The following is a 26,987-nucleotide window of genomic DNA, read 5'->3' as shown; positions in this document are numbered from 1 at the left end:
TGCTTCATGCTTTTGACCAATAATGGCTGCAGCTCAAAATAGAAAGACGTTCCCAAACGGGAGCTAAATTATTTATGCCTGATGCATTCTACTTTAAAAACACAGTAACATTTTAAAAGATTTGTTTGTATGTCGACAATGATGCCAGAGTTAAACATAACCCCTTCGGTGTGTGATCCCTCTGAGCGCAGTGGATCATCACAGGAGTTGGCCCTAAAGCTCTGATAATCTACGCGTGATCATTAGCGACACCGCAGAGACTTGACCCGCTGCATCCATCACGGTGGCAGTCTGACCTCAACATTGCTCCCGCTTTACAGTCCGGTCTGCGGCTCATTTGCTGGTATCAACACAAATAAACACCCCGCCCCCACTTTTAAAAGCACATATAACATTGTATAAGAAATAAACGCAGAACAGGTAGCTACAAGAATAAAATATTAATACATGAAAATCCTATAGTGGTAGCATAGCAAACATATACACTGGCTTACCGTCAAATGCATGAATCGCCACCATGAAACACGCGTGTGCCTTCCACTCCTCTTTCTGGAGGAAATGCTGTGAAAATAGAGAGAGGGATGCTGCGGACAGAAGGGGAGGAGGAGCTGCTGGTGCTGATGCTGCAGCCGACTCCTGGCAATGTATCAGACTCGAGGATTTTCTCTATAAACACAACAGTGCACCCTGCTGGATCTTCTGGTTTCTTGTACGTTACTGCACTCCGTTACTGTGACTACTGACAATTTAATTAATTAAATTTTCCCAACGGAGAACTGGAAGAATCAAACCAGTAAGAAAATACATGCACAGTTCATGGAATTTATTACTGTACAATGTTACATGTTTATTTTATGACCCAGTCACACAACTGCCACCATTCATAGTGAGTATATATATAAGTGAAGTTGAACAATCCTGTATATATACACACATAAAGTATATACTGTATATTAAACACAGGCATAACTGTGCAACACAATACAGTCGTCCGTCGTTTATTGCGGTTAACTTGTTCCACGCGCGCCGCTTTAAATTGTCCGCAATTTAGGCTTCAATGTTAATAAAATTTATATTTTCGTACTTAGGACAAATAATTGCTGTTTATGACTTTTAACATTATAGATATCATGTAGACATGAAATAACACCCACAGACACATTTACACTACATTGTAACTCTTAGTTTGACGAACGCTAGCTAGCAAGCTAACCAGTTAGCCTCGAATTTATTTCTTCTAAAACGTCCAAAAACTCTAAGCTTCGACGAGAGGAGGTCTTTTTCACCCCTCGCTATCATATCGGACATGCTAGCTTCATACAATGCTAAGGTAATATACTGTAATGTAACTTCTCCATGTTTGGTGTCATTGCTGCCGCCTCGCAGTGGCGGAGCTAGGGGTGACTCCACCGGCCATCAAATGCGAGACAACTCAGCTATCGACTCATTGCCACCCGTATGTGAGTAATGGGCTAACCTTACCCACCCCAGTGAACCCAACAAAACATTTCTAGCTCCGCCACTGCCGCCTAGTGACCAGAATACTACATATCACTTGTATGTCAATATGCTTTGGCTAAAAATAGACCATAGTCTACTGCGAAATAGCAAACATATCTGAATGCTACTGTATACACAGAAGGAGCAATAATCAACCCGCAATATTGCAAGGGGACGACTGTACTGTAAACAAATCACCCATAGACAAATTATTCACAAAACATTCCAAATAACACACCTTTCCCCACATTTACAAATAATTTACTTAACGGAATATAAACAAAATTTTATGTACATATTTTAATGGATTCTATATATGGTCACATGACTTTTGTACTGTGACTGCCCATAAATCCCACACAGTAAATACCTAGTCTTAAAAATAAGACAAGAACTCATAAATAGTTCTGGCTAATGTCAATATAGAAGGCACTTGGACGCATACAAACATTATAGGTGGCCATATTAAATTTGTATCAAATTCCCTTAAAATCTGAGGATGTATATAAAGTGGGTGAGAAAAACAAAACGTAATTATTTTTTTATAAGCCACAGATGCGAAAAGACACAGCAGCCAGCACTGTGAGAATGTTCACGCAATGCTCAACACTCGTCATATATTTGCTAATAATATCCCAAAAATCGTCATGGTTACACGATATTCCTCTTTTACACATAGATCCTGCAAAATTGAAACAGTAGAGCTGGCATTTTTCATACTGTTCATTCCACTTATAGAACCCAACAAAGGGGGATACTGTGCACTTCCACACAGTAACATCCCGTATTCAAATAATTTGGTATATTTGCAGACTTTATACCCCCATTGCATGCAGTTCACACAGAACAGACACTGCACGAAGGTGGAAAAATTAAAGGGGTCTATAGTCACAACAGGTGCAGCCATTTGACCCCATTTGTTCTGCCAAGAGAAGGACGGTAATAACATCATACTAGATGAGGTATTTGTGTTGGGAGTGTCCTGCCAGAAGTCAGCACATTTCAACATCACTTACATAAGAGCTGGCAATTAGAGAATGCAATGCTGTGGCCGCTATTTTCATCAGTGGCTGGGTGAGTTACTGCATGTTTCGAAATATGTCAATACAAAGTTGATGGAAAGGTTTAAAAAAAGACATCATCGGATGTTGACGCAAATATGCTCAGCCAGTTTCCTGTCAGCGGTGAGAAACACAGCTGAACCCTCATGCAACTCACTCAACACAGCTGTGCGTAGCTTCAAAAGTCCTGTGTTGGAGTCTGATCACTCAACGTCCCGTTAACTGTTACTTGTTAGGGGGATACACAGTCCAAATGGCACAGACCGACGAACGCGAGGGAAGGTTGTCCCTTCCCTACAAGTCTCTGTCATCGTCTTCGTCCCTGACCTCTATGCCATTGTGAAGGAAGGCCTCCTTTTCCGGTGTCATGGACTCGGAGCTGTGGGTGCGCTTGAAGCTGTCCATCTCCATGTCAGGAGTCGAGCGGGCTGTTGTCGCCTCGGCACTGTGATGGATGCCGTAGCAGAAGTAGATTGCAAAACCTGAAGAAAAGAAGTGACAGATTGGCATTATCAACAATGCACATTTTCTATACTCAATCTGAATTGCATTAATAAAAACATTGTTTTTTTGCATGATGAAATCCTTAATAAAGTGGCAAAAATGTATTCCAACAAATATTTTTACACTGTTGCGTTGATTGTGTTTTCCACAATAAGAAAAAAATAATAAAACCTCATAATTTAGAAAGAAAGAATTCAGAACAGCCAGGCACCTCAGCCTGAGGCTCAAAGCTAAACTCTTCATATTCAATCATAATACAAATCTAACATCCAACAATACGATCTAACATTGGTCTTGCAGAGAGAAAAAAAAAACAATGCTAACTTTGCCAGCTTTGGGAACCCCACTCTATTCACTTACTAGCTATATTGTATGTATTTGTTGCAATATTTACAAGCAATTTTGATGTTCAACCATTGAATTTATAGTTTAGACAGAATGCATAAAAGGAAAAGGCCCAAGGCTCCAAGCTAAAGTCTTCATAGTCAACTATTGAACTCCAGCAGGATTTACTCTAATATTGGTCTAGTAGAGAGGAAAAAAAACAAACAAGCAATGCTAACTTTGCCAGCCTAGGGAACCTCACTCAATTTGCTTTCTAGCTGTATTGTACGTATTTGTTGCAATATTTGCAAGCAGCTTTGATGTTCAACCATTTTAACTATTTACAGTCAACATCAGAGCCTTTAGTTGAAGAAAATGTGTTATGCAATAATTTTCATAGTTTAGACAGAATGCATACAAGGAAAAGACCTCAGCCTGAGGCTCAGAGCTAACTGTCTTCACATTCAAATATAGCAAACTCCAACTGTCTGAGTGCTGTTAAGAAATATGAGCATGTCAACATGTAAAAGCAATGTAGTCTGTCAAACAGATGACAACAGTCCGGGGAACCCAACTCCATTCATTGTCTCATTATTTGTTGTGTCCACCACAGCCTGTTCAAGCACCAGCCTACTATAATAAAATTTATTTAAAATTCCCATCCCAACACCAACGTTTGACTCTACAAGCCTGCTCTTTACCTAAAGCCATCCAGATGGCAAACCGTATCCAAGTGCCTCGGTCCAACTGCATCATCAGGTAAACGTTGATAAACATGCTGATCACTGGAATGAAGGGCAGCAGTGGAACCTGCAAAAGTACAAGAATACGTAGAAATGAAGTGGAGGTTTATTTCAGTGGGTTTGTGTAACCAGGCCAGGCGAGGATTCAAACCTTAAAGGAGAGCTTTGTTTTGCTCTCTGGCTGTCTCCAGATAATAAATAGGAGGAGGAGGCACATGATAAAGATGACACAGAGTACTGCAATGTTCCACAGAGCGGAGCCTCCCTGGACTGCCAGTGCACTGAACACCAATATCAGAAGGCCTGCATGTATTTGAAAGAACTGTTATAAATTTTGCATGAAAAAAGTTTGCATGATAGTAGCTCAGGTGTGTTCACATACCCATAATAGAGGCACATATATTGACAGTGAAGCCTGAAAGGGAGGTGGGCTCAAGGCTGTCTGGGAAGAGCAGCGTCTTCAAGCTGAACCTCTCCTCCACACCAGGTAGGATGCCCATACTGCCATCATTTAGCTCCACCTCCTCCTGGGTATTGGCCATCTGATACACTGCACTGGGCTGCTCGGGCTGATACCTGACAATCAAACATGCACACGAAGCAGACCTAAAATAATTGCTGCAAGACCTCAGGTTTGTAGTACATTGCAACATCAGCATGCTTATGAGTATTGTCAATCACAATGTCTCCAACAGCACTTCAAGTCAGTCATAATCTGTGCTGCGGGATAAAAGATGATGAGGTGTGAAATTACATTCAATATGGAAGCAGGGCTGCATTTCAATGGTTGCCTGAGAGGCAAGATCGCAGTGCGTGGATGCTAACTGATGTCATGTCGATGTTATTTTTACCCATTACTCAGGGAAAAAAATACGGAAGACTGACTTCAAGTAAAACTGTCCAGCTCATATGACAATTGTAGCTGAATATACTGACACACAGCTGACTGTTGCATGAGAATTCTTGCACTGACCTTAGAACTAGGACACAGGCAGCCACTAATGTATAAGCCAGCAGCGTCCCTATGGACATCAAGTCCACCAGGTCCTTCAGGTCAAACAGAAATGCCATGATAGCTTGAAGGGGAGAACAGGAAGAACAATAATTGTTAGAAACATGATTGCGGCTCTGGTCCAGACTAAGGCAGAAAATAGTATGGCAGGTTTTGATTTGCATTGACTGTATGGTGCATCTGTGTTGCATCACCAAACCATTCACAGCATCTTTGAATGCCTTATTTGTATTTTAGTTCATTATGCAATTTTTAAGGTTGAAAATGATTGATTTAGGCAAAAGAAATACATTAAATAGGCTGTATTCAACCATGAGATAGAATAATTTAACATTAGAATTAACATTTTTACACTTACAAAATCCATGCCTATGAGATAAACTGTGGTAATTCACGTCTTTCCTGAAGGCTGATAAGCCTCCCTCTTAACTCACAAAGGTCACAGACATTTTTGGCATTTAGACAAAAAACCTTTTCTGCAAAGCTTCTCAGGGCCAAAAACTATTTCTACATACTTATAGATGGAAGTAATCATTCATCTATCTCCAAAACAACACGTGTCCCCAATTCATCTTACCAGATAGGACCCCGGCAGTCATTGTGGATGTTATGGGAGCTTTCCTCTCACTGACGCGGGCCAGGAAGGAGAAGAGCAGGCCATCACGAGCCATGGCAAAGATGATGCGAGGCAGGGGGAACATGGAACCCAACAGACTGGGTAGGCGTGGGTGGAGGTAAACAACAAATTGGGGAGGGGTGACAGGCATCAGAACAGAGACGTCAGTAGAGGTCAAGAAAGAATTTGTTGAAACAAACACAATTGGTCAGTTAAGAGTTTGGCCGCGCGGGAAAGAAGAAGTAGGATACAGGACTGCACTCGAGCAGCAGGGTGGACATGATGGTGGACTTTGCTACAATAACAACTCATTCCACATGAAGATTGTAACAAAAATATGTACAATACTGGCACCTTGAATTTAGTTATCTTAGCAATAGAAAGTAATACCACCGTTCACATGACGTAAAGAGAGGATTAGTAACTGCCTTTTCATGCTTTGGTACTGATTCCCATCAGGGCATGAAAAAACATAAAAAAACAAACAAAAAACATGCGTGTTAGTGTCTCACCTGCCCCTACGCCACAGGTGAGGGTTGCAGTTAGCAGGGTTTTGGTGCGCGGGCTGATCGTGGCCAAGACCTTGAAAAGCAACCAGTCGGCAGCGATAGCCCAGATGACACGGGGCATAGGAAACATAATGCCACAGGAGGAACGAAGACACCAGGAAATATAGTATCCACACACCCGGTGAGAAGGCAGTGCATAGACGAGAGGAATATGACATAGCATTTATTTTACACAGCGTAATGCGTATGCATGGGGTGAGAATGACACAGTGGCATGCAATTTCAAACCCTCTTCACACATTGAAGTGCTTGTAATGGCCTGTATTGGCTATATACAGCCACAGCACAATCAGTAAGATATCACAATGAACCCACAGAAGTTGCATAACAACCTTCAATTTGCTTGGTTTTGAATACATTTCCCTATAAAAAAGAATTAGCTAGAAATGCATGGTTGCAGATGACCACAAAATGTCCCAACCAGGCATATTCTCCAGTTGTTTATGATAAAAGCATACTGTAAATGCTTCAGTTAACACCTCGATTAATTCCCATGTGTCCACTAGTGAGTCCACTGCAATTATCTAACATGCTCCGTGCAGGAACATGTTCCAAGCGGCTGCCATACAACCACCCGTGCAGACTAATGGCGCTGAAATCTTCTTTGTAAGTCTTTACACAAGTACAGAAATAGACCTATACATGTTTCAGAAAGAAAGTGTATGAGTATCAACCTACCTTGTGGACAGTGCACAAAGGGAGCCGACAGCCACAGCATATTTGGCACCTTCCCATCCCACGTACTTAAAGGCAACGGGAAGGGGGCTTTTGCTGTCCAGCAGGTAGTATGGCATCATGAGGGTGAGGGCTGCGGACACGCAGAAGTAGGCTACAAAACAGATGAGCAGCGAGGACACGATGCCGATAGGTATGGCTCTCTGGGGGTTTTTCACCTCTTCACCTGAGGAGAGCACAAATTATCATGTTTAGCACAACATTAGGTTCAACTGTTCCACACTTTTCTGACCGATACGTTGTTAGAGTACTATATTCTCCGTTAAATGATACCATAGTTTCGGATAATGAGGTTTGTGCACCACTCTGACATCACAGTGAGTCTGACTTCCTTATATGGGCGTGCCCAGGTATGAGCTGTTCCTGTACAAGCTGAGTGGGCCCAATCACAGCGGAGTGGATGTGCCCGGAGGTGGGCCGTGGGTGGATAAAATTCAAATAGATTGTTCCAAGGAAAAACAGCTGGAATAGGTGCAGGTTCTGAAAGATCTAGAAAGCTTTCTGTGCAGTGTTATCGTGTGGAGCTGCTCTATGGGAGTCCACATTATGGGAATAAAGTCGTAATTACAAGAAGAAAAGTCACAAGAAGAATGTTGAAATAGTTAAAAAATAAATTTAAAAAATTGAAAAAAATAACAGATATAATGTTACAGGAATACTGTCAAAATATAATTTTTAAAAGCTGTTAATAAAAGAGAAACATCTTTTCAAGAATACATTAATTCTTTTTACATGCTTACTAATATAGAGAAACAAAACAAAATAAAGACGTTGCAAAAAAGTTACGATATTATAGGGATAAAGGCGTAATATTATGAGAAGCAAAATTATGAAAGTTATTCAAGAGGAACGTATTTTTTGGGAAAAAAAAAGCCATTGTATACTTTCATTTTTCAGTATATGTGTCCCTTGGTGTAAAAAGTTTAAACACCCTTTAAATGGTTAATCTAACCTGTCCAGAAGGGTTACCAGTACTTATTAGAGCAAAAATATTTACTCAAAAATGCCAGTTGCCCATCTTAACTGGTAATTCACTTCAATTTGTTAGTAGCACTTTGCAATGCATCAACCTTAGCAGAATATTTCGTACAGGACATCCTGTATGGGTGTGTTGACAGAAACCAGTAAAAGTGATGGGGGTGGGGGGGCTAAGTGATTGATATAGTAATTTTTTCCGCTGCATTTTGTAACAGAATTGAACAAGGAGTTTATTTTGCATCCGTTAGACTCAAACACCCAACTCTTTAACTGCAGGCCATTATGCAACAGCGCACTGGATACACTCAGGACTTGTGCAGTTAAGAAGACATTGCAACGATGTAGTGTGTATAAGTCTGGATCATTTGGCTGTTTTTGACAGGTCAAAGCCACTGAATGACCTAGATAAACACTAAAGTCTGTCTGGGCTCAAACTCAAATAATTGCTTTCGATTACGCGAGCCAATTAGAATTCAAGGAGAGGGGAGAGTGCAGCCAAGTGGCAGGACACTTTTACAAGCTTTCTACAGAGTGTACAGATTAGAAGCTACAGTTCATAAAACGATGTTCGCCTGAACCTGCGTCATACTTCCAAGTGGGCCAAGCACTCTAAAACTTGATCTTTTCTTTTTGCTCTGCCACTGCTTATGTAAGAGCACCAAATGTTTGGACAAGCTTTGGATAGATGATCTCTGCTCCATATCCAGTTACACTCCCACAAAAAGTATGTCCATGGGGTGATATTAAGGATGTGGAAATTACAGTAAGACTAGACTCGGGCCAGATGAAGTAGCACTGACCTGTGGTTGCTATGCAGTCGAATCCCACAAAGGCATAGAAACAGGTAGCGGCTCCAGACAGAACGCCGGCAAAACCAAATGGCATGAAGCCACCAACACCTAACTCCTCTCTGGTTGGTAGGATGTCTGTCAGGCTAGACACAAGGGAAGAAGAAGCATGAAAACAACCTTTTTATTTTGTAATTTTGTACTGCACTATTTTGCTTTTTTTGGAAGGTTGTTGGTTATCAAACAACCACAGCCATTCAGTTTATGAACAGGCATAACAATCAATAATTTCACAATTATTGCCATATAGATCTGCATAAAATGGAATCAGCTGCTATCACACCCCGACATGGTTTTTGGGAGTAGCTTTCGAGTTGTGCGAGTAGCATACAGTACAACTTACTTGAGGCTGGAGTTGCTGCTATTGCTGACATGTAGGATTTCATCAGGATCCAAGTACCAGTTCTTCAAAGAACCCCTGACCAAGCCAGAGATCACCATGAACAATAAGACAAGGATATTGATGCCTGTAAAAACTTTGTTGACCATCGCTGACTCTTTCACCCCAAATGCCAGCAGACCTTTGACACGGATAAAACATGGTAGAAAATATGAGGAGGCCAGATGATAAAATGCAAATCTCTCAGGAGATGCATGTGAAATTACCTGTGAGGATGATGATAATGACAACAGCAAACATATCCGGGTATTCTGCCAGTATTCCTGGTGCGTTCATGGACATGTAGTCTCGGCAGAAGTGCTCTATTCGCTTCCCTATCAACTCATCGAAGGTGGCGCTCCACGCTCGAGCCACACTGGAGGTACCTAAATTGCAGGAAGATTAGTTGAGGCTTCAGACACATCAATCTCTTCAAATCAGGTTATATACCGTAAATGCTCCAGTTAATGCCTATATTTATTTATACATAAATATGATAACCTCAATGATAGTTATGATAAACTATGAGGGCTTGGACCTCCCTTTTCTCTCAGAGAAACTGTGACTTTTTCATACTGTAGTATGCGTATGAAACTGGTAACTCGCCCATGTTTAGCTCTAATTAATTGTGGCTGTAGGCAACCTCCTGCACATGATAGCAGTAGCTGAATTTGAGTGTGTGAGTGATCAGCATCCAACATCCTACCTCTGTTACTGCTAGTGTGCAGCTGTTACCCATGCCGTATTGTTTACCGTTTATCTGTGGTTTTAATTCTCCTAACCACTATTACATCATGCTAGCTCGTGCACCCCAAATCATTATTGAAGAATTTAAGTTATGAGAATGAGTTTTGACATTTAAAAAACAATGTATCCAATTATTGCCTTCTTCCAATTAATATCCCCTTTGTTGTTTGGGTACACAAACGCTCCCGCTATAATTACATTTTATTTAATTACATTTTATTTAATTACATTTAATTACATAACATTTAAAGTATTGTGTTGTGCAGGTTTTTATTGGCAATGTGGGGGATGCAATTAAAACAGAACCTGAATATCTGCCCACTCTACATGAGTGCTCTTGTTGGTATTTATTACCGCGGGACATGTAGACTCACCGATGATATAAGCGAGGATGAGGTTCCATCCGGTGATGAAGGCCCAGAGCTCTCCAACAGTCACATAAGAGTACAGATAAGCTGAGCCTGTCTTGGGAACACGAGCTCCGAATTCAGCATAGCACAAGCCAGCTAACACTGACGCTAAAGCGGCTATCAGGAAAGACAGCACAATGGCAGGACCTAGAAGGACAGCACAAAGTCTTGGAATTAAGAGGCTTTAAACAGCATTGGACATAAGGCATAAATCATGGATAGCGATTACCTGAATCCTCCCGTGCAACAGCACCGGCTAGCACATAGACGCCGGCCCCCAACGTGCTCCCGACTCCCAGGGCCACCAGGTCTAAAGTGTTCAGACATCGCGACAGATGAGAATCCTCCGTGTTACAGTCCACCACTTTGACCCTCAGCAACCGCTTCCCGAAACTCAGAAGCTTTTCCAGCCCCATTGGTCGGACTGCAGGGTAGGCTCACAGGGGAGAGGCAGCACACACCTTTGGAGGACGTCAAGAAGGATTATAAATCAAAGACAATGACAGAGTAATGGGCGCGAGTTTGAAGCATACAGTTATATACAGAAGTTAGCCGCAGAAGCTTGAACCAATGGCAGAGAGGAACATTGTTGGGTGAACGCTTCTAGCGGCCAAGCTTGCAATCAGATCTACAGTATGGTGCAACAGATTTAGCACTTGACAAACTTATTTTAACTAGAACACAGTTTCCTGGAGTGTTGCATAATACAGACCAAATCCACATTGGAGTGGCCAAAAAGAAGAAAAAAAGTCGGGGGGGACTATAGGGATAATCCATCATATTGTTGAATGTGTTGCTGACATAGACTATGTTATGTAACAACTCAAAAGGAGTGGAAGCAAAGCCCCGTGAACTGGGGCTTTAACACAAAGACAATCAAAACTCACAGCGGATCTTTAAGTGTTAATAAGGACACCCTGTGCTTTGGGGGGGGGGGGGGGGGGAATATAACACTGTTTATATAGTGGGGCCATACCATTTCAGGGAAAACTAGAAATGCATGATTGTTTGATGAAGACGTGCTACAATAGTTTACATGTAAAACATATCATACCATGCCATTAAATGACAGGTCAGCTGATATACACATCATCAATTGGCCCTGATTACTTATGTAGCGTCAAAAGTCTTACACCTCAAGACAAAGCACAACAGATGGCCCTTCAATTCCCAAAGTACCACAGCTGTTGGAGAATATTCTCCGGACGATAAGAAGTGGTCCAACATCCACATTCCTTAGTGCTGAACTCACATAATGGGAGCACATTCAGGACTAGAGATGGGACAGGGAAATAAACAGTGATTCTGGAGTGACTGGGCAGAAATCCATACAGATAATGGTGCCTTTCCAGGACCTACTGACATGGGGACATGAAGTCTGAAAGGTCATGCAGACAGTGATACGGTCATGTCACACCACATGGAAAGTTCCTACGGAGGGTAACTTAAGGTTATACCCCACCCCCACCCACCCACCTTCCAGAGAAAGACTGACAAATGTTCCAGGTAATAAATTATGCACGGACTTCAAAGAGCCTCAGACTTGGAAATTGCTATTTAGCATTCCGAACACTAAGAGAGAATTACAGTAGGTCGAAGTATCATAAACAGTACCAGTAGCCGAATGACTGCAAGTAGATGCGGGTGGATGGCATCAACCCTGAATCATATCATCTGGTAAATGAATGTAAGATACTGCATGGCATCTAATGCATACCCTCAGCAAATTGCTGCTTTTCGCAACATAAAAATTAAATCATAGCCCCTGACTAGTGAAGAGATAAGTTCATTTAAAAAAAAAAAAGACATAGTAAAAATAGTATGACTGGTACAGTACTTGCGGATGCATACACCGAGACACGCTCACACAGACAGTAAATCAAAGCTGCTGTAATGAACTGCATGACCCCCTCAGTCACTGAGTTTTAAGTTCCAAGTGCAGAGTCAAAAGCGGCCTGTTAGTATCATTACAGTAGGTAGCACGAATGATGGCACTTTAATGGAAGAGAGAAAAAAAAAACGAACAGCCAACACCGTTGTATGCAAAATCAACGTCAACATTTGGAAATAACATCTTGTTGCATTGAGCGGTAACTTACTTGAAAGCGCCTTATCTGTTTCTAGATAGTGTAGGACATACAATAGGATTAAACACTGCGTTTGTTTGCTATTCTTCCAGCCGATGCGAGGAGCGTGCATAGACTTAACAGGCTCCAAAATAGGATCCGCAGGAATCACATGGCTCAGCTATTCCAAGCAGCCAGCGACTTGGCGCACTCAATATACATCCTGCAGCATGGTCGCGTCATGCAGAAGTGAAAACCGAGGAATGGAACAGCTTGCTTACCTTGGAAGGTCGAACTAGTTAATGCTGTCAAATATGTTTGTTTTGTCATTGAGGTAAGTTGTGGTGCCCTTCAGTGGGGGGGGGGGTGTTGGGTGAGAAACAAGGGTGTGTTCTTAGAGAGCCAATGAAACTTAAGCAATGAGAAGACACAACTTGGCATTGACTTGGGTACTTTTTTCAGCCCTGTGACCAAATAACTGGATTGATGATGCCAAGGAGAGGACAATGAGTAGGAAGGTCAGCCGGGACAGTTACGTTAAATAAATATGAATATACAACTATAGCAATTCACAAATGTTGTGTAGCATAATACTATAATTACAGTACATATAAATATTGCGTAAAACTGCAGAATTAAAGTTGTAATGTTGTGAAGTCACTTTTTGACATGAAGGGTCATAATTATCGGTACCGATTATAATGAGAAAAATGCAATATCTGGATCAGACTTCTTCCCGATCATGAAAAACCCGATATTTAAAAAAAAAAATGCTTCACACATTCACACATACGCATTCACGCATACGAGCACACTTACGCACACATATATGAATATGCACACAGAAGTACACACCTCCATATGGACACTCACAGCACATGGGTGCTTCTCTACACAATCTACCATCTTATCCCCGATGTCTTTATGCTATTGGTATGCTATTATTACAGTAATAATGATGTCAAGCAGTGAGATTTTAATTACTGCAACTGTATGGCTGTAATTTTGTTTACTATCACGGTTCATGTCATTGTTACTATTGCTACTGGTAAGTTTAACTGTTTCATTTCAGTGATTTCATCTCCATTGTGACCCTTAGCCATCATTGACATTTAACTGATGCAGTCCTGTTTGTCACAATTGTTGTTGCTGCCGTTTTTGTCTCTCTCTCGCAACTGCCTCCGGTTTATTTGAATGGCAGGCAAATCTCTTCAAACTGACTCTTCATGCAAAGTCATTTTGTCCAACAATCGTGTGCCGCTGTCAGAAGACCTATCACTCTTTGCTGAACCTTTGTATCAACTATGTGATTTATAGTGAATGAGCTAATTTAACACCAAGTTGTAAATATGACGATGCGGTATGAACTGTATGTGTGGAAAAGGTGTTGAGTTGGACTTGGAAGGTAGTTTTTCATGAAATGCAACAGTATGATAATGGTAAAAAATGGTAGAAAAGTTTCATATGGAGGCTAACCCCCCCCCCAAAAATGCTACACATATCTGGATAGGGGGCGGCACGGCGGTCTAGTGGTTAGCGCACAGACCTCACAGCTAGGAGACCAGGGTTCAATTCCCACCCTCGGCCATCTCTGTGTGGAGTTTGCATGTTCTCCCCGTGCATGCGTGGGTTTTCTCCGGGTACTCCGGTTTCCTCCCACATTCCAAAAACATGCTAGGTTAATTGGCCACTCCAAATTGTCCATAGGTATGAATGTGAGTGTGAATGGTTGTTTGTCTATACAGTGAAGAAAATAAGTATTTGAACACCCTGCTATTTTGCTATTTCTCCCACTTAGAAATCATGGAGGGGTCTGAAATTTTCATCGTAGGTGCATGTCCACTGTGAGAGAGATAAACTAAAAAGAAAAATCCAGAAATCACAATGCATGATTTTTTAACAATTTATTTGTGTGATACAGCTGCAAATAAGTATTTGAACACCTGTGTATCATCTAGAATTCTGACCCTGAAAGACCTGTTAGTCTGCCCATTAGAAGTCCACCTGCACTCCATGTATCATCCTGAATCAGATGCACCTGTTTGAGGTCGTTAGCTGCATAAGGACACCTGTCCACCCCATACAATCAGTAAGACTTTAACTTGTAACATGGCGAAGACCAAAGAGCTGTCCAAAGACACCAGAGACAAAATTGTACACCTCCACAAGGCTGGAAAGGGCTACGGAGCAATTACCAAGCAGCTTGGTGAAAAAAGGTCCACTGTTGGAGCTATCATTAGAAAATGGAAGAAGCTAAACATGACGGTCAATCTCAATCGGAGTGGAGCCCCATGCAAGATATCACCTCGTGGGGTCTCAATGATTCTAAGAAAGGTGAGGAATCAGCCCAGAACTACACGACAGGACTTGGTCAATGACCTGAAAAGAGCTGGGACCACCGTTTCCAAGGTTACTGTAGGTAATACACTAAGACGTCATGATGTGAAATCATGCATGGCACGAAAGGTTCCCCTGCTTAAACCAGCACATGTCAAGGCCCGTCTTAAGTTTGCATATGACCATTTGGATGATACAGAGGAGTCATGGGAGAAAGTTTTATGGTCAGATGAGACCAAAATAGAACTTTTTGGTCATAATTCCAATAAGCGTGTTTGGAGGAAGAAGAATGAAGAGTACAATCCGAAGAACACCATCCCTACTGTGAAGCATGGGGGTGGTAGCATCATGCTTTGGGGGTGTTTTTCTGCACATGGGACAGGACGAGTGCACTGCATTAAAGAGAGGATGACTGGGGCCGTGTATTGTGAGATTTTGGGGAACAACCTCCTTCCCTCTGTCAGAGCATTGAAGATGGGTCGTGGCTGGGTCTTCCAACACGACAACGACCCGAAGCACACAGCCAGGAAAACCAAGGAGTGGCTCCGTAAGAAGCATATCAAGGTTCTAGCATGGCCCAGCCAGTCTCCAGACCTGAACCCAATCGAAAATCTTTGGAGGGAGCTCAAACTCCGTGTTTCTCAGCGACAGCCCAGAAACCTGACTGATCTAGAGAAGATCTGTGTGGAGGAGTGGGCCAAGATCCCTCCTGCAGTGTGTGCAAACCTGGTGAAAAACTACAGGAAACGTTTGACCTCTGTAATAGCAAACAAAGGCTACTGTACCAAATATTAACATTCATTTTCTCAGGTGTTCAAATACTTATTTGCAGCTGTATCACACAAATAAATTGTTAAAAAAATCATGCATTGTGATTTCTGGATTTTTCTTTTTAGTTTATCTCTCTCACAGTGGACATGCACCTACGATGAAAATTTCAGACCCCTCCATGATTTCTAAGTGGGAGAAATAGCAAAATAGCAGGGTGTTCAAATACTTATTTTCTTCACTGTATGTGCCCTGTGATTGGCTGGCGACCAGTCTAGGGTGTACCCCGCCTCTCGCCCGAAGACAGCTGGGATAGGCTCCAGCACCCCCCGCGACCCTCGTGAGGAAAAAGCGGTAGAAAATGAATGAATGAATATCTGGATAGGCAGATATCAGTATCGAAAATTGAGAGTTGAGCAATATCAGCATTTCGGTTTTCAGCAAAAAAGCCAATATCGGACATCCTTAGTGGTAATATAATGAGTGAATGCCAAAATGTGCCATATAAACTTAAACACAACAAAAAGGGATTTCCGCGTGTGTCCTTTAGTGTAGTATTTTCTGTTAGTATTTTCTATTAACTGTTCATTTTGTACTTATGTTGGTTTGCTAAGTACAGTATTTTACTAACATTAGAACTAAAAGAGGCTGCACGTTGCAAGTGGTTAACATGCAGGCCACACAAGGTTCGATTCGCCGTCCGGGCATCTCTGTCTGAAGTTTGCATGTTCTCGTGTGTGGGTTTTCACTTTCCAAAAACATGCTAGGTTAATTGGCGACTCCAAATTGTCCATAGGTATGAATGTGAGTGTGAATGGTTGTTTGTCTATATGTGCTCTGTGATTGGCGACCAGTCCAGGGTGTACCTCGCCTCTCGCCCAAGGACAGCTGGGATAAGCACCAGCATGCCCGCGACCCTCGTGAAGAAAAGCGGTATAGAAAATGAATGAATAGAACTCAGAGTGCTGGTATGTGGTTGAGCAAGACCAGGCTTCTCCTGTCTGTCAATAATAACAACAGGGCTATAGCGGCCACGTGCTGGCTATGTCCTTGTTTTGGCATCTAAAGGAGCATGCAGATGGAAAGAGGTCAAACTCCTCATAAACCAGATGAGAGGGACAATTGAGAATAAGTTGCGCCTCGGTTATCACCTGCTTAAAATAGATGTACTGAAGCCGGGCTCACTGCCCTTCTCATCACTATAATAGTCGCCATGACGTAATGTGTTTCAAGATCCTGGTTAAACTCTAACTTGTTTGGATTTTGACTACATTTTTCCTGCAGAAAATGATCTAAATAGTAAGTCTATATACTGAAACCAAGATTTGCACTACAGTTATTAGTGTCATGTTATGTGCTAACAGTGTTAAAGCGCTACACCAGTGAAAGACCGTTTACCATTACACACGAGCTTGCATAAGATATGCACAGCTGTACATCCAGGATACCTCCTATTCCTGCAGCCAGACCATTGGTGACCCACTTTCACAGCAGCTAAAGTTAGACTCCCTGGATACAATTGAGATATGATTTGCAACGCTTATAAACATATACCAGAATCCCAACTTAAAACAAAAGTTAGTGTAGGAGCTCTGACCTAAATTGAGCTGTAATTTTCATGTGGTGCACAGGGATACGTTAATTCTTAGTCAGGTGATGTTTACGTTAATTACTTTTGATTTGTTGTTTATAGCATGTCGGCTGCGCAACCACTTGTTGCTTTCACTCAAGACACACCCCTTCGGAATCATGTACAGTTACATCCATAATGTTAGGACTTTTTCCTCATCATTTTATCTTTATATCCTTCATATTTTTAATATACCCTTCATACTAAGCATCCATTCAGACAGCAGTGACAGATCAACAGTCAAGGACTTATTGCAGGGGTGTCCAAAATTTTTCCACCGAGGGTTGCTGAAAAATGAAAGGGATTATGAAAGGGATTATTATATATTTAATAGGGATTAATAATCATTTTGGTTTACTATAGCATGGTTATCTTACCTTTACCCTTGTTTACCCTTGTTTAACTGGTTAAAATTGCATATATAGTTTAATAAAGGGTTTTATGATGACAGTTTGACCCTGTAACGGATTAATTCACTTATTATTCACTTATAAAATGAGCAAAAAGGCACAATGTCAAGAGAAAAAACACAAAGCATTGTCTTTGTGTTATCTTAAATCAAAATTGAAAATTATATTATAATATCAAACCCCCCCACTGAAAAACATGAAAATCATTATGTACATTAATTTGCTGTACTAATTTTCTTTGCATTTCTTTGCATTCTACTTGTGTATTAAGTGCAGCACAATACATTGCAGGCACATCTAAAGTGTGCAAACAAATTGAAACGATGTAAACTCCATAAAGTTTATGAAAAGTATACCCAAAGAGCTGACTAGTAAATAACGTTAAAGAACAAACAGAAGCCTTGTGTGCAAGTAGGAACATTGTCGTGGTTGTTCAGCTCCATGCTTGCATGGGCGTCCGCATTGTGGAGCCCACAAGAAGCACTTATTAGTGCACTTTAAAGTAATTAACCTCTAGCGTTATTTATCTTGGTAGATAATTGACTGCTATAATGCAAAAAAAGCAAAACTTGGATGTATTAAGTAGCGTCACGGCGCTGGTGTGTACAGTATAGAGTAGTCGGCGTGCACATGGTTACTACTAGTGAAGCACCACGTAGCTTACCTTGTACAAAGCAGCACCAGGAGCATCAGCGGCTAATTCAAGCTAGCTTGCCCTCAAAACTCACCAGCGACGGATGGGAGGGAAAAAAAGTCCAAATTGCGTTTGTTTGTTTGTAAGAAAGAAGTGATTGAAAGTTTTAGCGTGACTTGGTTTAAACGTGGTCACACATACAGTCACAAGTATTTATACTTAAGAAGCCACGCCTGCCGCTCACTCTTGCAGTTGCGTAATAACCATTAAGGGGAACTCGCGCTGGTAACAAGTCACTATAGAGTATCCACTTGACTTTGTTCAAAGTCTTTACAAAGGCAAAGTGTTCAGTCTTGATTCATTGAATTATATTGTGGTATATACACATACATATACAGTAACACATCATGTTACTGTACTTATACAGGGACATGCCAATGATATCTGACCCATCTACAGGTTCAATTCAGTTCAAACTTAACTTTTTGAGTCCTAAATATAGACGATCTCCGACCATTTTTTTGCAGTGAGTCCTTAAAAACAATGATGTTCCTGTCATTTAGCGAAGTGGTTCTGAACTGGTTTGTCCGTGGGAGCCACCATCACCATGTCCTTTTTCAACTCAAATTTGAGGTTACCCAGCATGCTCTGCAGATTGTAAGTGTGGGTTTAGTTCTGCAGATAGACACCTACCTTAAATGTTGGTGGCACCATAAAGAGTATCCTTCTAGAATAAACGTAAGGTGAGAATGTCCTTAAAAACAGCAGCATTGTCATCATGAAGGATCTCGGAGTATAATTTTTGCAGATGATCCTAAAAAAAAAAGAAGTGCACTTCTGTCCTACAGATGATCTTTGACTATTGTTCCAGTAGGTCCCTAACGGCAGCGTTCCTGTCAATTCTCTCAGAAGGTCCGTAAAAACAGCGGACTGCTCCTGCCACAGATGATCTTTACCTTGCGTCTTTTGGATAGTATGTTCTTCAAAATAGAAGTCGGTGTCAATCAAAACTGAGCATTGTTGTGTTTGTGAAGTCAGTTTAGATCTTAAATACAGTACAGCACAATACATAAGAACCAATAAACTTGTTTCAAAAGGCACAAACACTTTCAACTGTATATTTTATTCACAAGCAAACAAGAAATGATAAAACATGAAACATGGCCCTGCTATTTCTAACTACCGGTCAGCGTCAAGTCAGAATGGAAAGAAAATCAAGGAGTGTATGTGAGAGGAGTAGAAGCAAAGACAGATGGGCAGTTTTAACAATTAGCAGTGTGTTGAACTCTGTTTTGGTACTGTATTTTGAAAAATGTCAATAAAAGTCCAAATGCATTAAGAAGGCAAGTGGACTTGACAAGAAGAGTGTTAAACAAGTGCACGGAGGAGGTATGGAACACTTCTATACATTATTCACAGTATTTACACTTCACTTCTGTGGGGAAAACTGACTGCAGAGATTGTAGAGTCCATTCGTGAGAGGTTGAACATGACTACAAATGTTTGTGGTCTATGACTTGGCTTCCAAAAGAGGCTTGATGTCCTTGATACCTTGCTCTGCCGCCACAGCAATTATGTGATCCACTGCTTTCATGTGTGCCAGCATCTTTACGATCTCTTTCACTTGCTCCCTGTTGGCACAAGTTAGTATGTTTAAAAGTCAGCCTAATGGCATGACAATACCAGTTAATTATTGTAGCTGCTAAATCTGTGGCACAGTTGGAGCGGTGAACCCTCATTCTCATGTTTTTTCACTATAGGATGTGAAGGCAGGAGAGTGATTGCTGTCCACCAGGGTTTAGAGATTTAGACTAGCAATCTATGAGGTGCTTGATGAAATCGGGTTGTCTTATATTCTGGTCAATACGGTAACCAATAAGCAAATCAAATCACACACAACGGCAATAGGCAAATAAATGCATACTGACCGAAATACACCCTAAAAAACAGATTGGATCTTAATGTCTTACCTTGTTGCCCGCCGGTCGGTATCAGATGCCGCCAAGCTGCTGCGGTACAAAGAGTTGGCCAAATGCACAAGGTATCGACAAAGAGGCTCAAGCTGAGGCAACGTTTGCTGGTCCTTTAGCCCAGAGAACCAATGCGCCGGCAAGCATTCGACCACCTGAAAAAGGGGCATGAGAGAGTAAAACACATACGAATGAACACAGCTCCTTTGTTTAATAAAGACTTACCCTCTGGGACTTATAAACATTGTCCTCGCTGATGTCAGTCGTCTGCAATGCAGAGAGGATGTACCTATTCAGAGTGCTGTCTAAAGCCAGGTCCTTCAGACAGGAAGGGGAGAGAATCCCCTCCCATTGCAGGATGTTCCCCAATAGCTACACACAGAAAGAAGCCAGAGTTAGACTCACACAGCATCCATAGCACATTCCAAGGCAATCTACAAACCTTCACACAAGTCCAGAATTGCCTCTGGTAGAATAAGTAAGGGCCACCGTTCTTGTTTTCCAGCAAACTAAACAAAAGCAAAGCGTAGTCTGTCAGACAACACCGTAGATCAAATGATTATGTTCAATGTTAGCATGACTGCAGTACTTTTTCGGGTAGAGAGGTTGGAAAACATCTTCATCCAGTGTTCGCCGCACCCGCAGGACGACGGTTTTCAGCAGCTCCTAATGGGCAAAGAAATAAGAACAGACCATTACAACGATATCAGAACATTATCCACATGGAGGTGATGAGAGAGGAGACGATACGGTACCCGTGTGTATTGGTTGTCCCCATGCAGCACAGTTGGGTAACTTTTCATCAGTCTGCGAATGAAGGCCACCAGTCTGACGCTCTGACTGTTTGACAGCGGGTCCCACACTTGTTCTGACACCACTGTTGGCATGTACACATGTAAAAGGTTCAAACAGGTGACATTACTCAAACAGAACAATAGTCAGCAACAGCAGGTATGAGAACACCTGACCCATTTACTTCTTTACCCATCTAGGGTACAGTTTTGGTGACTTATCATTGGTTTAGCCATATTGTACTGAGCAACCAGGACAGAAATGTTTCAGTTCTCTCGTCATTATCACACCAAAACACTTGAAGTTAATGCCATCTGGAGATTAAATCTGGCACACTCCTCTCCAAGTGTACCATCTTTTAGGGACAAATCTCAAGGTTTCACTGTACTTCTTAGGTGTAGATGTTTTCTTACCTGTCAGTTTGGAGAGCACAACCTTCTCCACAATAGCAGGCAGCAGGCCGATGTCGCTGTCACCTTTCTGCAATGTGCTATTCTCCTCAAAGCCGTAAAACAATAGTGACTCAAACCAGAGCATGTACTCAAAGTTTGCACACTGCGCCTGCAGAGGAGTATAAAGAAAATGTCATTTCAGATTTAGCCAATTGTATGTTTAAAAACGAAGCATCACCAGAGCTGACTTTACCTCAAGAGGGTTCCATGTGATGAGCTGCAGTCGAACTAAAGGGCTAAAGAGTTTGGGCAGGCAGAGGGCTATGTAAGCATCTTTGTAGCAGTCGGTGTAGTTCCTCCTCCAAACTTCAAACTGGGATTTGATGTAATCCAAAGAATGGAAGTCTTCCACCACATCCTCAAACACTTTCTTACATTCTCTTGCGATACGATCTGGAAGGGAGGGTGTTGTGTATATCTGTGTCAGTTGGCATTTGATCACTGCTTGTAAATCTCCTAATTGATCTCCTAATACCATGCTCCATGTCGAAGCTGGTGATGTCCGTAGATGTCTCCTCATCGTCAGACGACAAGCCTTCCTTGTGCTCAGCCCACTTTCCATTCTGCTCTCGAGCTTGACGCCGACGAGCTCTGTGAGGCGAAAGATTAACAACATGGTTGAGAATTTAGTGGCAAAGAGAAGGCATGTTCAGGCTAATTTTTTTTTTTTCCCTCAGCATACCGTCGCGCCTCTCTTTCTGCTATCCGCCTTTGGCGACTGCTCTCTTGGTACAATGCACGGTCGCGACCAAACAAGTCCAGGTTGGGAGCCATGACGGCCTTATCTACAAGAGACAGGAGCGGCGTGAGGGCAAGTAGTGTTATTTGAAGATCACCCTCACACGAACATGACTAAAAGCTACCATTTCTTATAGTATGTCCATAACAGGTACTAATCCAACTCTTTGTGTTCCCGCATTTGACCACCCCCCTTAATGATTCAATTAACTCCACATAATCAACAGAATTCTTCATTAATTGACTAGTTAGGTCCAAGTACTGTTCGTATCAAATGACTTGATTCCTATTCACTTACCGCCTGCAACATGAAACTTCTTACACAGAGACAACTGTCACCTTGTAAGTGACTTTGACTTTCCATTGAATGTGAGATTCAGCCGTACAAAACTAGATGACGTTTCCTGATGTATACATGTTCACTCACACTGACACACACACACACAAACATTCAAATGTCACTCAATCCCAACCACGCACACACGCACGCACGTAACTAACGAGGCCGTTCGAATGAATCATAAAAACCTTCAAGATGGACTGACTTGAAAGGCTTGCAAACTCCGCCGATTCATCTTTAATATCATCCTGTCTTCTCTGGACGAGTCGCAAGGCCCGTTGCCTTAGTAACTGGTGCATGGCAGCCTCCAGCTCCAGGACAGCAGGCACCTGAAAAATATGACGCCTTCTGTGACCTCTGACCCAAACAAAAGCAGGGTTCCCGAGTCACAGGAAGTGCCTTGCTGCTGCGAAAGAGGAGGATTATGAAATGGCACTGGAATATTACCAGTGTGGGGTAAAAACATAACCTTTCGATGTTCAAAGCATTGTAATTTCTTTTTTACCCAACACAAACAATATTCAGCACCGGCCGTAATTTTGAGGGACTCATTCAAATTCATCATTTAATGAAACAAGTGGCAGGGAGATGCAGCGTGCCTCATATAGTTGCTGCTGTGGAACCAAAATCATTATTACCTTTATCAAGCATGAAAAGCAAAAGCTGGAGGTATTGTTTTTTTACTACAATACTAATTTCCTTGAAACACAACACCTACTCTACAACATAGCCAATATCTATATACACATCCAATAAGATGTGTTTATGACACATGTAAACAGAACTTTCATACATATAACAATGTGAATGCCACCATTTTTAATGCGCTAGATGCTTTTGTGTTGATGGGCAGACCACAATTGCAAAGGTTTATGTCTTGTGTTTTAACACATGCAAATACTAGTATGTACAATGTGTATCGAAGTGTTACGTAGCAACCATATTGGACTCATCTTTGCTGGCATTCATTAGACATGCATCAAATATACAACTGTATCAAATCAGTGTATAGTTGACATTACTCAATGTGTACACAAAACAACAGCTAATTAAAGAGCAGGTACATTCTCCCTTACCTTTTCATTGAAACACTCAAGCAAGTCTCCAACATACCCTCGCATCTCTTGCAAGAATTTATATTGATCTGCATGGTCATTGGACGAGCCGTCCAGCTGCTGAATGGTGTTCTCTGAGGCAGTTAGCTCTTCTTGGATCTGTCTGTAGCGCTCGATGTTGGCGTTGTGGCCTGCATGCATGTGGCCGAGCCTGCAGAAACATGGCGTGAAGGAAGGAAAGGAAAAAACAAGAAGGAGGTTAAATGAAGAAAGTGGATAATTGCTTTACAGGGTATTAGTATACAACAGTGTGGTTTTAAGGCGTATAATAAGATCGAATCCATCCCACCCCCATGTGGTTAGCTCTGTATGTAGCTTTACGAGGTCTCCACGACCACAGCACACAGCAGCCGACATGACAGGGTGGCCGTTCTACTTCACCTACCTATCCTGCAGGCGTTTCTTTACCAGATCAATGGACACTGGGGCTAAGTCACTAACAGAGACGCCGAAGTGAACGGAACCGTTGTCTGCCAGGCCGGGTATCTTGCCGGCATGAGAGGCCGCAGTGCTGTATGTGAAAGGCATGCTGTAGGAAGCTCCGTAAGGCTGAGCATCATAGCTGTTCTGATAGTAGACAGTGTTGTCGTCTGGTTGACTGCTTTGGACCTGTCAAAAATGACATCATCAGCAATCACAAATATGTGTTCACTTTCAGGAGGAAGCTGAATTCTCACCTGTGGTATGCTGATTCCTTTCCTAATCTGCTCCTGCTCCCACCGGCTCACTTCCTCATCAGCACCAGCATCCAGCGCCTCGTCGTCACTCCCCTCGATACCTGTCCACGTTCAACAGACGATCATCATACCATGATGGCAACACACAGTGCACACACAGTCTCGTAGGGTGTGGTACCTATCTCCTCTGCGATCTTCTGCCTCTGCGTTTTGCTCCGTACACCGCTGAAGCGGATCCTCTTCTCATCCTCGTCTTCGTCGTCGCTACCATCTTGGTCTTCTTGCGCCAGGCGTTTCTTTGGGACTTCCGTCTCTACCAGGGGGGCATCACCGCCCAGCTCTCTGGCCAGCTGTCGCCTCTTTCTGGCAGCATGAATGAAGGCTGCGTCAGGGATCTCCCCTGGAGTGACACAAAGGTTACACTGTGAGTCTTTTGATAAGCACCACAGAGTGTGTAAACAAAGCATCAGTGTTTCCCCATACATTCATTCATGTATTTGTGGCAGCCTGCTATTAAATCTGCACCGCCATGAATGGTTTTGGTATGCATCGTAACTAAACAAGTTCCCACGCGGTACGAATTAAAAGTGAAAGCAAGGTAGTCTCTATCGCGACATGCATTTAAATGTTAATGAAATACAGGAAAGGCAAAGTGGTGGAGCACAATGAGATTGCAGTCCTGACTCGCATTACTGTTGTTTTGTGTGTATACATCTCTAGACCTTAAATTAACACAATGAGTCTTGTTTTTTTTCTTCTTTCTGATGATTTTTGGTGAAACAAAATGATGTGAAGCAATGTGGTACCAGGTCTGAGAGTGCTGAGGGAGGAGAGAGTGTTGAATGTGGTTCCGGTGTTGCTGTTGCTGCTCTTGGACACCTGACTCGTTCCTTGACTTTTCGCTTCTTCTTCGTGCTCCTCAGCACTGTCCACCTCCATTTCTTCTTCACCATGTTCACCGCCCACATTGCTGGTGGCGACTTCCTCTTTGACAGTAACAGTGGGTACAGGTGGTGCATCTATGGAACAAAACAATGTCAGTATATATTTCCCCCAAAAGGGATCAAACTGCTAGCAAAGGTTTTCCACCTGATTTAGTGCCACCCTTCTCCAAATCCTCCTTATATTCCTTTTTGAGCTGCTTGACGATTTTCTTGCTGTGATTGGACTTCTTCACTCTGAAGACATCAGAGCCTCCCTCTTCTAGGGACCATGACACAATGAAGGACAGAGATAAGAAATAGACAAGTAGAACTGCTTTACACAATAAATTGTGTTTTAGTCCTCTCATCTAAACAGTACAAAATATCATGAAGATACAATTGACAATATACAATTGACAGATAATTTGCGTACAAGATACAATTCGTGACAAAAAAATTATCGCAGCATGTTCTTTTTATCCTCATTTATTGAATGGAAAAGAGCAACTTTTATTTTTGTGGATCTCATGAAGATTTCAAGCGCCATGCATCCAGTCACGTGGTCAATGGTCGCATCCCAGCATGCAGTAGAAGAAACGACTGCGTTATATAACAGCAATTAGAGACTATCAAAGGACAAAATAAAGATAAATTAGCATTAACTGCGTGTAAAAGATGGCGCACCAGCACGCTTCTTTAGCTAGCCTAAGTGACGCCGGGCCGGTCGGTTTACCTTCTTCATCATCGAAACTCAGCAAGCTAGCTTTCGTGGGTCCGACCACCAAGGCGCCGCTTTCTTTCACCTTCTTGTCCTTCTTGGAGGGTCTACCGCTGCTAAAACTGCCCGCAAAGCCGTTACTGCTTGGGGCTAAGCTAACGTTATGGTTGTTGTTGGAGGTCTCCAGGAACGGGACTTCCTCCAAAACAGGCCCGAACAATGTCGGCGCCAGCATCGGCTGCGTATTCTCCTCCCGCTCGTCCTCGTCGGACTCATTTCTTCGTCGGAAGTTTGCTCTTTTTGCCTTTTTAAACATTTCTTTATTAGCAATGATCAAGCATGCCGAGAAACTGCACTCAAAGATAAGGGCGATGACACCCATTCTCCAGGAGAGCCATTTTCTACCAGAGTACTTTCTACTTCGTTTGTCATATCTGTGTGCTTCTTTCCTATAATGCTCACTACTGACCCCTACGGCTCAATTACATACAGTATGCATCAGTCAGATACAGAAGGCACCCAAACAGCCATTCATTTATGTAAAAAATAAATTATATATTAAGGAAAAGGTGTAATAAAGTCATTGTAATTATATAATAATAATAATAGTAATAATAGTAACTATCAAAATAATAAGTAAATAAAATAGACAAGAGAGACAAATTATGACCTCAGTGAAAAATGTAATTAAAAACAATATAAACTTTTGGCCTATGTAAAATAAAGCTATTTTCCCTATTGAAAATGGTGAATAAAGTAATGTTAACATGTTAAACGCAGGAAATGAAGACATCATCACTGCTGAGACACGGCGAGGACTTGATAGGTTAGGACTTAATCAATTCCACTTCTTCCTCCTCCTTTTTCGTCATGTATGTTCTATGTAATTTTGTTATACATTGGAAAAATGTAACCATTTTCATTGACATAAGTTCCACATTACAAGTCACTTGTTCTGCATATTTAATAACAATAGAGAATGAAGGATGTT

General features: G+C 42.0%; 3 protein-coding genes across 5 annotated transcripts in view; all 3 read right to left on the bottom strand.

Annotated features, from left to right (window-relative positions):
- Positions 1-553, bottom strand: part of mtus2a (microtubule associated tumor suppressor candidate 2a) — a 30,341-nt gene extending 29,788 nt beyond the window's left edge. For both annotated transcript variants that reach the window (XM_058086760.2, XM_058086761.2), the window contains exon 1: positions 495-553. The gene's annotated coding sequence lies outside the window, so the exon portion shown is untranslated. The remainder of the gene's footprint in view (positions 1-494) is intronic.
- Positions 554-1,562: 1,009 nt separating this feature from the next.
- slc7a1a (solute carrier family 7 member 1a) lies at positions 1,563-18,460 on the bottom strand. 2 transcript variants are annotated; one of them, XM_058086762.2, is made up of 13 exons: positions 18,302-18,460; positions 10,656-10,887; positions 10,391-10,573; positions 9,497-9,655; positions 9,234-9,411; positions 8,843-8,976; positions 7,008-7,230; positions 5,722-5,858; positions 5,106-5,208; positions 4,515-4,708; positions 4,284-4,435; positions 4,091-4,199; positions 1,563-3,043 (listed from the first exon to the last, which is right to left on the bottom strand). In XM_058086762.2, exons 2-13 carry the CDS (start codon positions 10,840-10,842, stop codon positions 2,856-2,858), a joined length of 1,947 nt encoding a protein of 648 aa, XP_057942745.2. In that variant the 5' UTR covers positions 10,843-10,887; positions 18,302-18,460; the 3' UTR covers positions 1,563-2,855. The 2 variants fall into 2 exon arrangements, with proteins under 2 accessions (XP_057942745.2, XP_057942746.2); XM_058086763.2 differs by lacking the exon at positions 18,302-18,460 and adding an exon at positions 12,526-12,776.
- Positions 18,461-19,375: 915 nt separating this feature from the next.
- On the bottom strand, positions 19,376-26,410 carry paxbp1 (PAX3 and PAX7 binding protein 1). The gene is made up of 18 exons (XM_058087400.2): positions 26,012-26,410; positions 25,445-25,558; positions 25,162-25,374; positions 24,534-24,755; positions 24,356-24,456; positions 24,064-24,287; positions 23,640-23,829; positions 22,769-22,892; positions 22,168-22,270; positions 21,961-22,076; positions 21,679-21,878; positions 21,447-21,594; positions 20,997-21,118; positions 20,831-20,907; positions 20,684-20,750; positions 20,467-20,613; positions 20,242-20,396; positions 19,376-19,902 (listed from the first exon to the last, which is right to left on the bottom strand). The coding sequence occupies exons 1-18, from the start codon at positions 26,376-26,378 to the stop codon at positions 19,782-19,784; spliced, it is 2,811 nt and encodes a 936-aa protein (XP_057943383.2). The 5' UTR covers positions 26,379-26,410; the 3' UTR covers positions 19,376-19,781.
- Between the last annotated feature and the right edge of the window lie 577 nt (positions 26,411-26,987).

Source organism: Doryrhamphus excisus, linkage group LG21 (genome assembly GCF_037039965.1).
Source record: "Doryrhamphus excisus strain RoL-2023G ecotype Guam linkage group LG21, RoL_Dexc_Guam_v1.1, whole genome shotgun sequence".
Classification (NCBI taxonomy): Eukaryota; Metazoa; Chordata; class Actinopteri; order Syngnathiformes; family Syngnathidae; genus Doryrhamphus; species Doryrhamphus excisus.
This window is presented reverse-complemented; position numbering and strand designations above follow the sequence as displayed.

Coding starts and splice junctions, on each gene's coding strand:
- slc7a1a (XM_058086762.2), bottom strand. CDS start 10,842: ATGGGGCTGGAAAAGCTTCTGAGTTTCGGGAAGCGGTTGCTGAGGGTC. Junction 10,574..10,655: donor TGTTGCACGGGAGGATTCAG/GTAATCGCTATC, acceptor CTGTCCTTCTAG/GTCCTGCCATTGTGCTGTCT. Junction 9,412..9,496: donor CATTATCATCATCCTCACAG/GTAATTTCACAT, acceptor TCCGTGTCAAAG/GTCTGCTGGCATTTGGGGTG.
- paxbp1 (XM_058087400.2), bottom strand. CDS start 26,378: ATGGGTGTCATCGCCCTTATCTTTGAGTGCAGTTTCTCGGCATGCTTG. Junction 22,271..22,768: donor GGAGTTTGCAAGCCTTTCAA/GTCAGTCCATCT, acceptor TGTCTCTTGTAG/ATAAGGCCGTCATGGCTCCC. Junction 21,119..21,446: donor TGTGCTCTCCAAACTGACAG/GTAAGAAAACAT, acceptor ACATGCCAACAG/TGGTGTCAGAACAAGTGTGG.